The 14,524-nt window shown below is 44.5% G+C and overlaps 1 protein-coding gene across 1 annotated transcript in view; it reads right to left on the bottom strand.

The window, feature by feature from the left end:
- Window positions 1-5,254: 5,254 nt before the first annotated feature.
- GAB3 (GRB2 associated binding protein 3) overlaps window positions 5,255-14,524 on the bottom strand; it is an 88,362-nt gene continuing 79,092 nt past the window's right edge. Inside the window, exons 8-10 of the mRNA XM_039348736.1 lie at window positions 11,304-11,406; window positions 8,085-8,198; window positions 5,255-6,724 (exon numbers count right to left, since the gene is read on the bottom strand). Coding sequence (XP_039204670.1) covers window positions 6,608-6,724; window positions 8,085-8,198; window positions 11,304-11,406 — 334 coding nt within the window. The 3' untranslated portion in view covers window positions 5,255-6,607. The remainder of the gene's footprint in view (window positions 6,725-8,084; window positions 8,199-11,303; window positions 11,407-14,524) is intronic.

Genomic DNA, 14,524 nt, shown 5'->3' with positions numbered 1-14,524 from the left:
GAAGGGACCTTGGAGGTCATCTAGTCCAGTGGTTCTCAACCTTTTTAATGCCACGACCCCCAACCGGTCATAAGTCGAGGACTACTCAACCAGTCGTAAGTCGAGAACTACTCAACTGGTGCAGCACCTTTTGAAGAATGGGACTTTTGGCGGGCTCAGCAGGGCAGAGGCAGCCTGGACAATTCCTATTGGAGTTTGAAAGCCAATAGAATTAGACTCTATTCAACAGAGTCTATTCTATTGGCTTTCAAAAGCCAATAGACTAAAAGGGAGTAGCACAGCTAAGGAAAAGGGGAAAAAATGGCGGACTGCGTTGTTTGGCGACCCCCGTGAAATGGTCGTTCGACCCCAAATGGGGTCCGGACCCACAGGTTGAGAATCACTGATCTAGTCCAATCCCCTGCTCAAGCAGGAGACCCTGTACAATTCTGGAGAATTGGCTGTCCAATCTCTTCTTAAAACCCTCCAGTGATGGAGCACCCACAACTTCTGAAAGCAAGCCCTTCCACTGATCAATTGTTCTCACTCTCAGGAAATTATTCTCATTCTCAGGAAGTTCTAGGTTGGTTCTCTCCTTGATTGCTAAATATATAATTTAGCAAACCAAGTTATGGTTTGTAAAACCTGTCATTGTTATAAACCATGTTTTACGACTTGAGTATGTTATAGGACTCCTACTAATTGTTGCGCAACGGTCCATTTTAATTACCATTTAGTTCAATATATGCACGACTAGGTTATATCCGGTTTCATGAATTTCATATATTTGTTTTTGGGATTTATCTTTTGCCTCAGTCTTGGCTGTTCAAAGTAAGCAATAATGTGGTTTTTTTGGTTTCATGTAATGACTCTTGAGCCTAGCCCTTGTGGATGGGATGGATAACTCCAGCCAATTGTGCTTATTCAATAAACCACATAGCCGCTAGCTCAAAATTACCCATAAAGAGTGCTTCCTGGTTGGACTTGGCCATGGCTCTTCCTAATCATTGTGAAGCAACTCAACCACAACTTCACAATCGGATCGAAGGAAGCTTGCACATAAGGCATGAAGGCAATGCCTTCCCTACCCCTTCTCGCCAGCATAGGCTTAAGAGAAAGCTCTTAAGCCCTGTGATAAAGGCAATGTTGTTGGTTCACATTGCCAACATTTTTTACATTTCAGAAGATCCATTTCTGGAGATTAGTTACAAACTGGACAAAGGTTTATTTTTGCCTTGTCTAACACAATAACAGAGTTGGAAGGGGTTTTGGAGGTGGTCTAGTCCAACCCCCTGCTCCAGCAGGAGACCCTATACCATTTCAAACAAATGGTTGTCCAATCTCTTCTTGAAAACCTTCAGTGTTGGAGCAACCCCAATTTCTGGAGGCAAGCCGTTCCAGTGATTAATTGTTCTTGCTGTCAGGAAATTTCTCCTTAAGTTCTCCTTGCCTCCAGAAGTTGTGCATACTCCAACACTGGAAGTTTTTAAGAACACACTAGACAACCATTTGTCTGAAACGGTATAGGGTTTCCTGCCTGAGCAGGAGGTTGGACTAGAAGACCTCCAAGATCCCTTTCAACTCTGTTATTATCTCTGGACCAACTTGAAGGATCAACAATGAATTAATAAAGCAGTCATCATCTCTCAGACAGCAACCGTTGTAGATAACAATCAGTAGCCATTTCATACATTCTCAGTTAGCTGTAATGGGAGATAATTCAGAATATAATTACCATATTTTCCGGCGTATAAGATGACTAAAGCATGCAAATCGGCTCTGAAGTTGGGGGTCTTATACACCAAGTCATCTTATACGCCGGAAATTATGGTAGTTTCTGGCGTATAAGATGACTTTCTAAGCATGCAAATCAGCTCTGAAGTCAGGGGTTGTCTTATACGCCGAGTCGTCTAATACGCCAGAAAATACGGTAATAACCAAAAAGAGGACGATACCAGAAATCCAGGTAGTCCAATGGGACCAGCAGGGTCGACCTGGAAAACTTTTAAGCCCGTTAAGAACAACAAAGGCAAGAAAGCAACTTTAGTGGTCATTATATATTCTGCTTAAATTTTCTCCCTAATGAGAAGACTCTCTTCGCGTGTTGCTTTCTGCCAGAGGGGCAACCCAAACTGCAGGATTGCTCTTAACAAAATGTGCAGTTCAGCTCAGATTTCTCTTGACCTCTTCCTTCCTCATTCCGTATTATGCCCAACGCTTCTACTTTCCTCATGTACAAGGCAAAATATACATCAGGAAGAAAAAAAAAACTTGCTTGACTGGTTAAAATAAATACCTTGAGCTCAAGCAGCTTTGTTCTCTCTTTTTGCGGTATGAATGTTAAAGGAAACACTAACACAAAAGAAAGCACATATTTGAAAGTTTTGCTAGCGGCCTCCGATTGCCAAATAAAGCCGAACGTTTCACTGTTTTTTTTAATTCGTGAACGTTCAGGCTGAGATATGAGAAGTCTCAAACTATCTCTGAAAATGTTAATACAGTATAGGTCAGTGATGGCGAACCTTTTAGAGACTGAGTGCCCAAACTGCAACCCAAAACCCACTTATGCCTAGTCGAGTGCCGGATGGATGTGGCCCATTGGGTAGGTGTGGCCAATTGGGTGGGCATGGCTGCAGTGGTCACGGCAGACTGGGTGGGACTAAAAAGTTCAATCAATCAATTCCAACTTTGCAAGATCTTTTTTTTTCCCTGCGAGAAGTTGAAATTGATTGAAGCTTTTTTTAGGCGGTGGAGGCCTAAAGCGAAAAGGTTTTATAAAACCCAGCTGAAGGCCTAGGACTGGGGCGACGGCACGCGTGCCCACAGAGAGGGCTCTGAGTACCCCCTCTGGCACCCGTGCCATAGGTTCGCCACCACTGGTATAGCTGGTCCTTGTCTTATGACCGCAAATGAGGCCGGCATTTCTAAGCAAGTGAGCCATGCCCCATTTCAGGATCTTTTTGCCACAGTTGTTAAGTGAATCACTGCAGTTCTTGAGTGAATTGTGTAGTTGTGACTCCTACTCCAATATTTCCTTGCTTTGTCACAGGCCCACTGTTTAAGTGATAAAAGGTGCCTTCTTTCCTTTTGCATTTCCAATGTTCATTTGAAGTACCTTTATGCATTCTTGACATCATCTTACAGAAGTTTTCTTTTAAGTTATAATTTAGGGTAATTTTTGAAACTTTTCATCCACGTGTCCGCCCACTGTTCAAGCATTACATTACATCCAAAGCTCCTTGCCCACTGAAGCACGCACTGCTTTACATATTCATTCTCTAAATTCAAATTCGATAACCCTTTATAGACTTTGGCAATGATATGCTCATCATGACCGCACAGTAGGATTTCCATCTCATTTTTCACCCAAAATCTGACCCGTAACTCTTTTTTCTCTGATTTTAAATCTTTCTTTCAATTGTAAATATGTAAACCGGACGCAACCTTCTGATTCCAACTCTTTAGACTTAAAGATGGAAACTGACCAAGGAGAGAAGCAACCTAGAACCAAGGAGAAACTTCCTGACAGTGAGAACAATGAATCAGGGGAACAACCTGCCTCCAGAAGCGGTGAATGCGCCAACACTGGAAGTTTTTAAAAAGAGACTGTTTTTAAGGGAGCCGCACCTAATTTTACCTTCTTTCTTTTTTTGCCATGGTGGTTAAGCAAAACACTGCAGCCGTTAAAATGAATCAGGCGGTGGTTTAGTGAATCTGCCTTCCTTCATTAACGTTGTTTGTTGGAAGCCAGCTGAGAAGGTTGCAGATGGCGAGCACTAGACCCTGAGATGCTACAACCATCGTAAATACATGCCAGTTGCCAAGCGCCCGAGTTCTGATCATGTGACTGTGGGATGCTGGGAGGGTTGTAAGCATGAGGGGAGGGGAGGGAAGAAGGAGAGAGAGAGGGAGGAGGAGAGGAGAGGAGGAAGGAAGGAGAGAGAGAGGGGAGAGGAGAGGAAAGGAGAGGGAGGAGAGGAGAAGAGAGGGAGAGGGCGAGGGAAAGGGAGGGAGGAGGAGAAGAGGAAAGGGAGAGGGGAGAGGAGGAGGAAAAAGGGAGAAGAGAGAATAGGAGAGGAGGAAAGAAGGAGGGAGAGGGGAGAAGAAAGGGAGGAGAGGAGAAGAGAGGGAGAAGGCGAGGGAAAGAAAGGGAGGGAGGAGAGGAGGAAAGGGAGAGGGGAGAGGAGGAAAAAGGGAGAAGAGAGAATAGGAGAGGAGGAAAGAAGGAGAGGGAGAGGGGAGAAGAAAGGGAGGAGAGGAGAAGAGAGGGAGAAGGCGAGGGAAAGAAAGGGAGGGAGGAGAGGAGGAAAGGGAGAGGGGAGAGGAGGAAAAAGGGAGAAGAGAGAATAGGAGAGGAGGAAAGAAGGAGAGGGAGAGGGGAGAAGAAAGGAGAGGAGAGGAGAAGAGAGGGAGAAGGCGAGGGAAAGAAAGGGAGGGAGGAGAGGAGGAAAGGGAGAGGGGAGAGGAGGAAAAAGGGAGAAGAGAGAATAGGAGAGGAGGAAAGAAGGAGAGGGAGAGGGGAGAAGAAAGGAAGGGAGGAGAGGAGAAGAGAGGGAGAAGGCGAGGGAAAGAAAGGGAGGGAGGAGAGGAGGAAAGGGAGAGGGGAGAGGAGGAAAAAGGGAGAAGAGAGAATAGGAGAGGAGGAAAGAAGGAGAGGGAGAGGGGAGAAGAAAGGGAGGAGAGGAGAAGAGAGGGAGAAGGCGAGGGAAAGAAAGGGAGGGAGGAGAGGAGGAAAGGGAGAGGGGAGAGGAGGAAAAAGGGAGAAGAGAGAATAGGAGAGGAGGAAAGAAGGAGAGGGAGAGGGGAGAAGAAAGGAGAGGGGGGAGAGGAGAAGAGAGGGAGAAGGCGAGGGAAAGAAAGGGAGGGAGGAGAGGAGGAAAGGGAGAGGGGAGAGGAGGAAAAAGGGAGAAGAGAGAATAGGAGAGGAGGAAAGAAGGAGAGGGAGAGGGGAGAAGAAAGGAGAGGGAGGAGAGGAGAAGAGAGGGAGAAGGCGAGGGAAAGAGGGAGGGAGGAGAGGAGAAAAGGGAGAGGGGAGAGGAGGAGGAAAAAGGGAGGAGAGAGAGGAGGAAAGAAGGAGAGGGAGGAGGAGGAGAGGAGGGAAGAGGGAGAGGGAGGAGAGGAGGAAAAATGAGAGGGAGGAGGAAAGAAGAATTGGAAGAGGGAGGAGAGGAGGAAAGAGGGAGAGGGAGGAGGAGAGGAGACAAGAGGAACAGAGAAAAGGAGAGGGAGGAGGAGAGGAGAGGAATTTAGCAAACTAGCTATTCCCCCATAAATATCGAAGAATTCATATTTCTGTTTATTTGATTACGGGAACACTAAACTGGAAGTAAATAGTTTAATGCTAAATGTTTCAGTCAGGTTCATTGCAAGAATTCTTAGCATTAGTGACACTCAACAAAGGAACAAAATCTCAAGTACTGATCCAGGAATATCTGCCGGGGGTCAAAAATAAAAAAGAAAAGAAAAATCAAGAGGGAGGTACAATGCACATTAAAAAAGGGACAAGACTTTCTACACACAATCATAGCCCTCGTTGTGATTTTTTTTTTTTTTTGACCAAATACTTCCCTGCAGAAATCCAGTAGGATTTTGCCGACTGGAATTCAGAAACTGCTTCCCTGCAGCACAGACACAGCCTTTTGGTGGTCTCCAAGCATGACGGAGTTACAAAAATAGCTCAACAGTTTCCCTTCGTTTCTCTTGAAAGGGACAACGTGGAAGCCTCTGAATGCAGCTTATGTTCAACTTAAGGCCATTTTGCCCACGTGAGGAGACAATAGCAATAGCAATAGCACTTAGACTTATATACCGCTTCACAGCCCTCTCTAAGCAGTTTACAGAGTCAGCAATTTGCCCCCAACAGTCTGGGTCCTCATTTTGCCGACCTCAGAAGGATGGAAGGCTGAGTCAATCTTGAGCCAGTCAGGATCGAACCCCAGACTGTGGGCAGAGTCAGCCTGCAATACTGCATTCTAACCACTGCGCCGCCAGGGCTCTTACAAACAAACGGATGGATCTTACTCTCCAAAGACGAGTTCCACTGGCAAAAAGAAGTAGCACTGTATTTACACTCTTGGATTTAGTCAAGAAAATGGCAAACATTTTATATATATATAAAAAAACCCTAAGCCTTTCCCGCCCACCCAAGTTACTTTCCCTAACTTCTCATATTTAGCCCTTATTTTCCTAGCATCGATCAGTACCAGCTGCTATAATAGATGTAGCTTCTGTTAAGTAGCCAGGATGTAGGGAAAAAAAAAAAACAGTCACAAGTAACTACAGTGTTTAATATTGACACTGCAAGGCTTTTGTTCCCGTTTGTGTCCAAAAAAGCCAAGTTTGGGTCTTAAAATGGGTACCATTCAGATCCTAACTGGCAGAAGCAGTGAAGGGAATGACTAAGGGGATGCCATTCCAATCCGCCGCATCCCAGTCTTTTTACAGCTGACCCACTTCTTCCGTTACTCCATCCTCACGGCACGAGGAAAGCAGCCGTCAATACTTTTGCTCTGCAACAATTCCAGGCTCTGCTCCATCGTTCAAATGACCTGATTTCGGTGTGCAAAAAAAAAACAAAAAAAAAACAAAGAAAAACACAACCTAGGGACCAATCCGTGCCTTCTCCTCTTCACACTTTGGATTGCCTCTCATCTGTCCATTCCTGTTTCGTGTTTTGCAGAGCTTGAGTTCTTTGCTCGTCTACCTGAACGTAGTCCACTCGTTGTTCTTCCGACAGGAAAGGTTTCTGCAAAATGAAGGCAATAAAACGTAAATATAAAGGTCTAGGGCAGTGGTGGCGAACCTGTGGTACAGGTGCCAGAGGCGGCACTCAGAGCCCTCTCTGTGGGCACGTGCACCACGCCTCAGTCCTAGGCCTTCAGCTGGGTTTTATAAAACCTTTTCGCTTTAGGCCTCCGCCACCATGTGCAAAAAAAAAAAAGGTTCAATTAATCAGTCAATTTCAACTTCTTGCGGGGGAAAAAAAAGATCTTGCAAAGTTGGAATTGACTGATTGAACTTTTTAGTCCCACCCAGTCTGCCGTTACCACCACAGCCACGCCTACCCAATGTGCCATACCCACCCAATGGGCCACGCCCACCCAGCACTCGACGATGCGTAAGTGGGTTTTGGGTTGCAGTTTGGGCACTCAGTCTCTAAAAGGTTCGCCATCACTGTTCTAGGGAAATGTTAGGGTTACATCCCTTATCCCCTTATTAGGCAGGAAAGCCTAGTTTCAGATATGAAGGTCCAATTAAACTGATTTATCACTACTCATGCCTGTGCATAGGAATCTTCTCAACTAACAGTTAGCACCTGCTTGGCGTTAGATACGGGTCAAAGGAATTCAAGGGAGGTTGGATTTCACTTGTGGCTACACAGGGATTCTAGGCTGATCCCTCTTTTAATTCCACCCCCAAGTTCTGCCACTCATTCTCCTACATCTCTCCTCTTTCATATCCTTAGTGGCTTTCCCCCCCTATCTTGAAGATGGGGAAGACATCAATTGGAAAGAGGAACATTTCAACTTGTCCCAATTTGTCACCTTGTCCCTCAAGGAAACAAATCAAGGGAATCCATGAACTGGAGAGCATGAAAAACATTTGGTTTTAGAAAAAAAAAATGTTATCCCCCATGTATGTGCTTTGATGGGTCAAGGTCAGAATGAATTTCAACTCCAGAGAGTTTCATCTGGGTACAAAAACCAAATACAATGATAGCCACTTCCCCCTGTGAAAATTGCTCCTGCTTTCTATAATTTTTCCATTTTTTTCATGCACAACTTTATTTGTTTATCACATCCCAATCCATTTAAAATTATTTCTGCTTAGAAGTCTGCATTTACATTTTCATATCCTGTATGCATATACACACACAACACCCTCCCCAAACTGTGCATATTTTGTATGCAATCTGTCCCAACATGGATTTGGGAAGCACTTTAACCCAATATGTATTTTCTTTATTTCACAAAATATATTTAGGAGAATTCTACTGCAACTTTCAGAGAGAACTGGGTTTCAATTCTAGACCTGCTTCACAACCATGAATGAGAATTAGATGAGGACCAAACAAAGGTTTTCCCTATTCCCTCCTGATGTCCTACCTTCTGTACAGGAGATGGAGAAGCAGAATTAAAATCCAGTGCTAAGTAGTCAAGGCTAAACTTCTTTGGCGATTGGAAATCTCCGTTATATGGAGATGTTGCTTGCTGGTGCTCCTAAAAAGGACAACAATGGTAACGGCGTCAAAAACTTAAATGCATTTAAAAGAAACAAAGATCATATAATGGATTTATACAAACAGCAGTAACGCGTAAGAGCAGATAAACAGGATGTCCTCTGTTGTCACAGTCCAATCAGTTCTTCAGGACTACATTACTTGAAGCAGGGGTCTTCAAACCTGGCCCTTTTACGACTTGTGGATTTCAACTCCCAGAATTCCTCAGCCAGCGTGCCTGGCTGAGGAATTCTGGACGTTGAAGTCCACAAGTCGTAAAAGGCCAGGTTTGAAGACCCCTGACTTGAAGGAACGTCTTCTCTGTATCTGCCTAGGTAGGCCTAAAATCCTTTAAAGCAGTGGTTCTCAACCTTTTTAATGCCGCGACCCCCAACCGGTCGTAAGTCAAGGACTACTCAACTGGTGCAGCACCGTTTGCAGAATGGGACTTTTGGCGGGCTCAGCAGGGCAGAGACAGCCTGGACAATTCCTATTGGCTTTTGAAAGCCAATAGAATTAGACTCTATTCAAGAGAGTCTATTCTATTGGCTTTCAAAAGCCAATAGAATAAAAGGGAGTAGCACAGCTAAGGAAAAGGGGGAAAAAATGGCGGACGGCGTTGTTTGGCGACCCCCGTGAAATGGTCGTTTGACCCCAAATGGGGTCCTGACCCATAGGTTGAGAACCACTGCTTTAAAGAGCCCTCCTTCTATTGAGGTGGGTCTTGGCAAGGGAAGGGGGCATCCCCTTTAAGGAATGTCCTCTCCAGACTCACCTCTGCATCATTTTGGCCCCAGGTGAAGACCTTCCCATTTTTTCAGGCACTTCAATTTCAATCTTTAATTGTATTTTAATTTGTATTGTTTTGGCTGCCAAATGACCACCTTGCTACTGACTACCTGCGATGGGGTCCTTCTTTTGCAGTTCACTTGACGCCTATTTTTAGTGAGTTTTATTCTAAACTGCCCAGAGAACTTCAGATGAGACCCTTGTTTCAGCCCCCCCCCCCGTGTTTCTCTGACAACTAAGCCCAAAATTTCTGTTGTTAAGTGAGCTTTGTCCCATTTTACAACCTTCCTTATCCACAGTTGTTAAATCACGGCAGCTGATAAATTACTCACTCAGTTAAGTGAGTCTGGCTACCCCGGTTGATTTTTATTTATTTATTTATTTATTTATTTATGAGACTTATATACCGCTTTAAGTGCAAGCACTCTCTAAGCGGTGTACACCAGTAAGCAATGTATATATATATTTACATTGCCCCCAACAATCTGGGTCCTCATTTTACCTACCCCGGAAGGATGGAAGGCTGAGTCAACCTTGAGCCGGTGAGATTTGAACCGCTGACCTGCTGAACACAGTCAGCTAAAGTGGCCTGCAGTACTGCACTCTAACTGCTGAGCTCACAAACAAGTGATCACGTGACTCTGGGACACTGCAATGGTCACACATAGGAACCAGTAAGGATCTAAATTTTGATCACAGGGTTGTGGGGATGGCTGCAAAGGTTGTGACTTTGAAAAACGGTGACAAGTCGCTTTTTCCAGTGCTGTTGTACCTTTGAACAGTCACTAAATGAACTGTTGTAAGTTGAGGGCTCTCATACTATGACAGAAACTGGGTTCTGTCAGGTGCAAGAAATTGGGAACCTGGGCTGTTCAAGTGAGTGCTGGTTTAATCCATGCTAGCTCTTTACAAGAAGATGGACAATCGAGGCAAACTGGGACCAGATAAGAGTCCTCAGAATTCAAGGCAGGCTGGACTCAGATCTCTAGTGGGCACGAAGGGATTCAAGACTGATGACGCCCTTTACCCCACCCGCGGGCTCAGTCTGGTCATCGCCTACCAGTTTGTTTAGTGACCATTCGAAGTTATAAAGGCACTGAAAAAAAGTGACTTATGACCATTTTCACACTTACAACCTTTGCAACATCCCCATGGTGATGTGATCAAAATTCAGATGCTTGGCAACTGACTCCCATTTGTGATGGTTGCAGCATCCCGGGGGAATCACACCATCACTATTTGTGACCTCCTGACAGAGTCAAATGGGGGAGTCGGTTCACTTAAGAACCATGTGACTAGCTTAACAGCTGCAGGGATTCAGTCGTACAATTATGGCAAGAAGAGTCATACAATGGGTCAAAAGTCATTGAACGACCGTTTTGCTTAGCAATTGAAATGTTGGGCTCAGTTGTGGTCGTTAAGTTGAGGACTCCCTGTACAAAAGTGTTGCCTCGATGTGTTGCCCCTTGGAGAGATAGGTGGCAGATAAAAAAATAAAAATACAACCAAATAAAATACAATCAAATAAAATACAATAGTCAAATACAATACAATCAAATGCAATATAATACAACACAACACAACACAATAAAATAAATATGCTTCACTTCATTTTGTGCCGGAAGGCCCCTTATCACAAGGGTCCCCAACCCTTCGACCACGGCCCACTAACAGACCATGGCCTGTTTGAAACCAGGCTGCCCAAGAAATGGGCAAGCATGCACGTGCGAAGCTCCACTCGTGGGAGCGATGGGCCCTTGCGCTCATGCACGAAGCTCCGTTCGTGCAAGTGGAGGGTGCGAGCGCTCGCTGCTCACATTAACGGAGCTGTTGTGCTCACGCGTGTGCCTACCATGCACACGCCCCTGGGCCAGGCCATCAAGGCACGAAGGTTGGGGATCCCTGCCTTATCAGAAGCCTATCTCCATAATATTGTCTAGGCTGATTTTCTACGCAGCAATCCTCTTAGCTTCCCCATTGAATTTGAAGGGATAGACCTGATATGAAAAAAAGTGCAGGATCTCTCTTTCCACCCCAGAGATGCCCGGGTGCATCTCTGCCTGATCTTTGTGGTTATTTGGAGCAGGGCCACCTACGCCTATGTGCACAACAGAGGTCTGTAAAACAGGAAAAAAGCTTCCCTTATCGCTGTGTCAATTAAGCCTTGTGTTTTTCCAGGGAATTTCTTCAGGAGGGCAAAGGGGCACCCTCTCCACACATCCCCACTTAGAAACAAAAAGTGGTCCTCCTCTGAGCGGGTTCCGTTCGTGCCATTTGTCAAAAGGCGAGCAGGGAAGAGCTGTATGAAAATAATTACCATTTCAATGTAACTTCCTTCCTCTTCTCCGGAAACCGAGGCAGCAAATACCCTGGCTGAATTAATGCAGTCTCTTTCTGGAGAATTAAAGCTTGTTCGATTGCTAGCAGGGGAAAAAAAGAGACACCACCGAAAAGCAAACAAAGAAAAGACAAGAGGTCAAGGATGAGTTTCTCCAGATGCTCTGAAATCTCGCCAAATCCTGACGCTGTCTGGGCAGGGAATAAACCATCCAGAGCCCAGCAATTTGCATGAGCTACAAAAAGGGAACCATCTCATTCAGCTCATCCCTATATATTATTCGTCCCTGCTGTTGAATTTGACAATACATAAAAATTACCCAGCCACAGCGGTATAGGAAACTATGACACAAGCATAGACCTGTCCACTGATGTCCTAGGGATAGTAAACATCTCGTCCACGGGCATCTGCAAATGATGCTTCACTTTGCCTTCTGCAGCTAGTAGTATTTTTTGGGTGGAGATAATTTAATCAAGAATGAAGGCGAATATCCGTGTCCCAGGATAATGTTGCAGGATCCAATCTGGGTCGGTCACAATTGTGAGGTTCCCTGAAGATGGGCCCCAACACAAGTCCAAAAGCTCGGAAGACCAAACGTTCTGGACTTGGTGACCGACCCAGATTGGATCCTGCAACATTTAATCAGGTACAAGTAGTCCTCAACTTATAACAGTTCATTTCGTGACCACTCGAACTTAACAACGGCACCGAAAAAGTGACTTATGCTTGTTTTTCAGACATACAACCGTCACAATATTTGGATGCTTGGCAAACTGGCTCCTATTTATGACGGCTGCAGCGTCCCGAGATCACGTGATCCCCTTTTGTGACTTTCTGACATGCCAAGTCAATGGGGAAGCCAGATTCACTTAGCAATTGTGTTACTAACTGAACAGCTGCGGCGATTCATTGAACTGTGGACAGGAAGGTCATAAAATGGGCACTTAACAACATAAATTTTGGACTCAGTTGTGGTCATAAGTTGAGGATTACCTGTATCAAAACCATAACTCTATTCTGAACACCATACGAATATATATATAAAAATACATTTGCCCTTGGAGACTGTCTGTTTTTCATCCTTTTTTCTTTCCTTCCTAAATCACAGCCAAATCCATTTACCGGGTGCAACCTTTTTTTACTCCCTCTCCATAAATTGAGACATTTACTCCAGGGGAAGCTAGTCTTCTTCTAATACTTGGTTGCTTCGGGTTTTGTTTGTTTTTTGCAATGTCTGAATGAGAAAGTATCCATAATTTCATGTTCTACATTGCTGCTTCAAAGCTGGAGCAGATCAGTGCCCCACCTGAGGTCCAGAGACTATAGGCAGAATGACTCAGCAGGTAATGTAACTCACAATTACTCCAAAATTGTTTTTATATCCTTTTAATTAAGAAAATCCAAGATCACTGCAGATGGGGACTGTAGCCAAGAAATTAAAAGACGCTTGCTCCTGGGGAGGAAAGCTATGGCAAACCTAGACAGCATACTGAAAAGCAGAGACGTCACCCTGCCAACAAAAGTGCGTATAGTCCAGGCCATGGTTTTCCCAGTTGCAATGTATGGCTGTGAAAGTTGGACCATAAGAAAGGCTGAGCGCCAAAGAATGGAGTCCTTTGAACTATGGTGCTGGAGAAGACTCCTGCGAGTCCCCTGGACTGCAAGGCGATCCAACCGGTCAGTCCTAGAGGAGATCAACCCTGACTGCTCTTTAGAAGGCCAGATCCTGAAGTTGAAACTCAAATACTTTGGCCACCTAATGAGAAGGAAGGACTCACTGGAGAAGAGCCTGATGCTGGGAAAGATGGAGGGCAATAGAAGAAAGGGACGACAGAGAATGAGGGGGCTGGATGGAGTCACTGAAGCAGGAGGTGTGAGCTTCAATGGACTCCAGAAGATGGTAGAGGACAGGAAGACCTGGAGGAACGTTGTCCATGGGGTCGCAATGGGTCGGACAGGACTTCACAATTAACAACAACAAAATTAAGAAAAGGAAATTGTACAGAATTAAAAATACTAAAATGTAAAGTTTTTCCTCCCCAAAAGGTAATAAAAAGATAAAATGAAAAGTGAGAAACAGTAAAAGTCAAGAAAAGAGAAAGGGAGGTACCTAAACAAGTGATTTTGAATCTTTGCAGCAGTTACAAACGTGACTATTTCCATTTCTGCCTTCCAAAATGTCAACTGGGGCTTTTCCCTTCTTCCCACAAATCACCCCTTTTAATCCATAAATCCCAAAAACATCCATTCATTTTTGTTTATTTTCAGCAAAAAGTCCGTTAGGGATTTCCAGTCTTTTGTTAAAAAAAACAACAACGGGGATTGTTTCTTCCCTAATTAGATGTGGAAATTCGGCTGTGTTCACAGCCCCAGAATCTAAAAAAAGTGATACTGCAGTTGTAAACTCAAATATCTGAGCGTTGAAGCAACAATGTAGGAATTCATTCACATTAATTCAAAATTGGATTGCTGTCCAGGTCCAGCTCACTTACTTAATCTGATCCTATCTACTTTTTGGGGAGAGGGGGGGAGAAGATCCTGATGTTGGGAAAGATGGAAGGCAAAAGCAGAAGGGAACAGCAGAGGAGGAGATGGCTAGAGAGCATTATCGAGGCAATGAACATGAATTTGGGCCAACTTTGGGAGATGATGGAGGACAGGGATGTGTGCTGTGGTCCATGGGGCTGCGAAGAGTCGGACAGATCCTAGTGAGTGAACAATAACATCATTGTGTCCCCCAATGAACCATCTATTCCAAGTGGTCCCCAATTGCTATGAATCTCTGTTTCGGTACTAATAAAGTGATTATTACAAGGCCTGTGGTTAGAATGGACCACCATGGATAGGTGGCTACGGATTGGCTGGGGAGAAGAGTGAAAAACAGGACTGACGCAAATCTCAAAATAGAATTCCCTGGACTTAAATTATTTTGTTTCAGTGAACAAGTTAAAGAAACAATGATAAGATGGTCGAAAAACATTGGCTATAATATAGAACTAGAAAAGTGGCAAAAGCTATGGGAGAGAAATTACAAATTAACAATGTCAACTTCATATAAAGAAAACTTGTATAAAATGTTTCATAGATGGCACTTGCCACCAGCGAGATTAGCAAACATGTTTAAAAATATGTCAGATAGATGCTGGAAATGTAAACACAACGCAGGCATGTACTATCACATTTGGTGGGCATGTGGCACA

The sequence above is a fragment of the Crotalus tigris genome, unplaced genomic scaffold (assembly GCF_016545835.1).
Source record: "Crotalus tigris isolate CLP2741 ecotype Arizona unplaced genomic scaffold, ASM1654583v1 scf7180000018172.2679963, whole genome shotgun sequence".
NCBI lineage: Eukaryota > Metazoa > Chordata > Lepidosauria > Squamata > Viperidae > Crotalus > Crotalus tigris.
The sequence above is the reverse complement of the archived record's forward strand: the minus strand, read 5'-3'. Positions and strand labels throughout refer to the sequence as shown.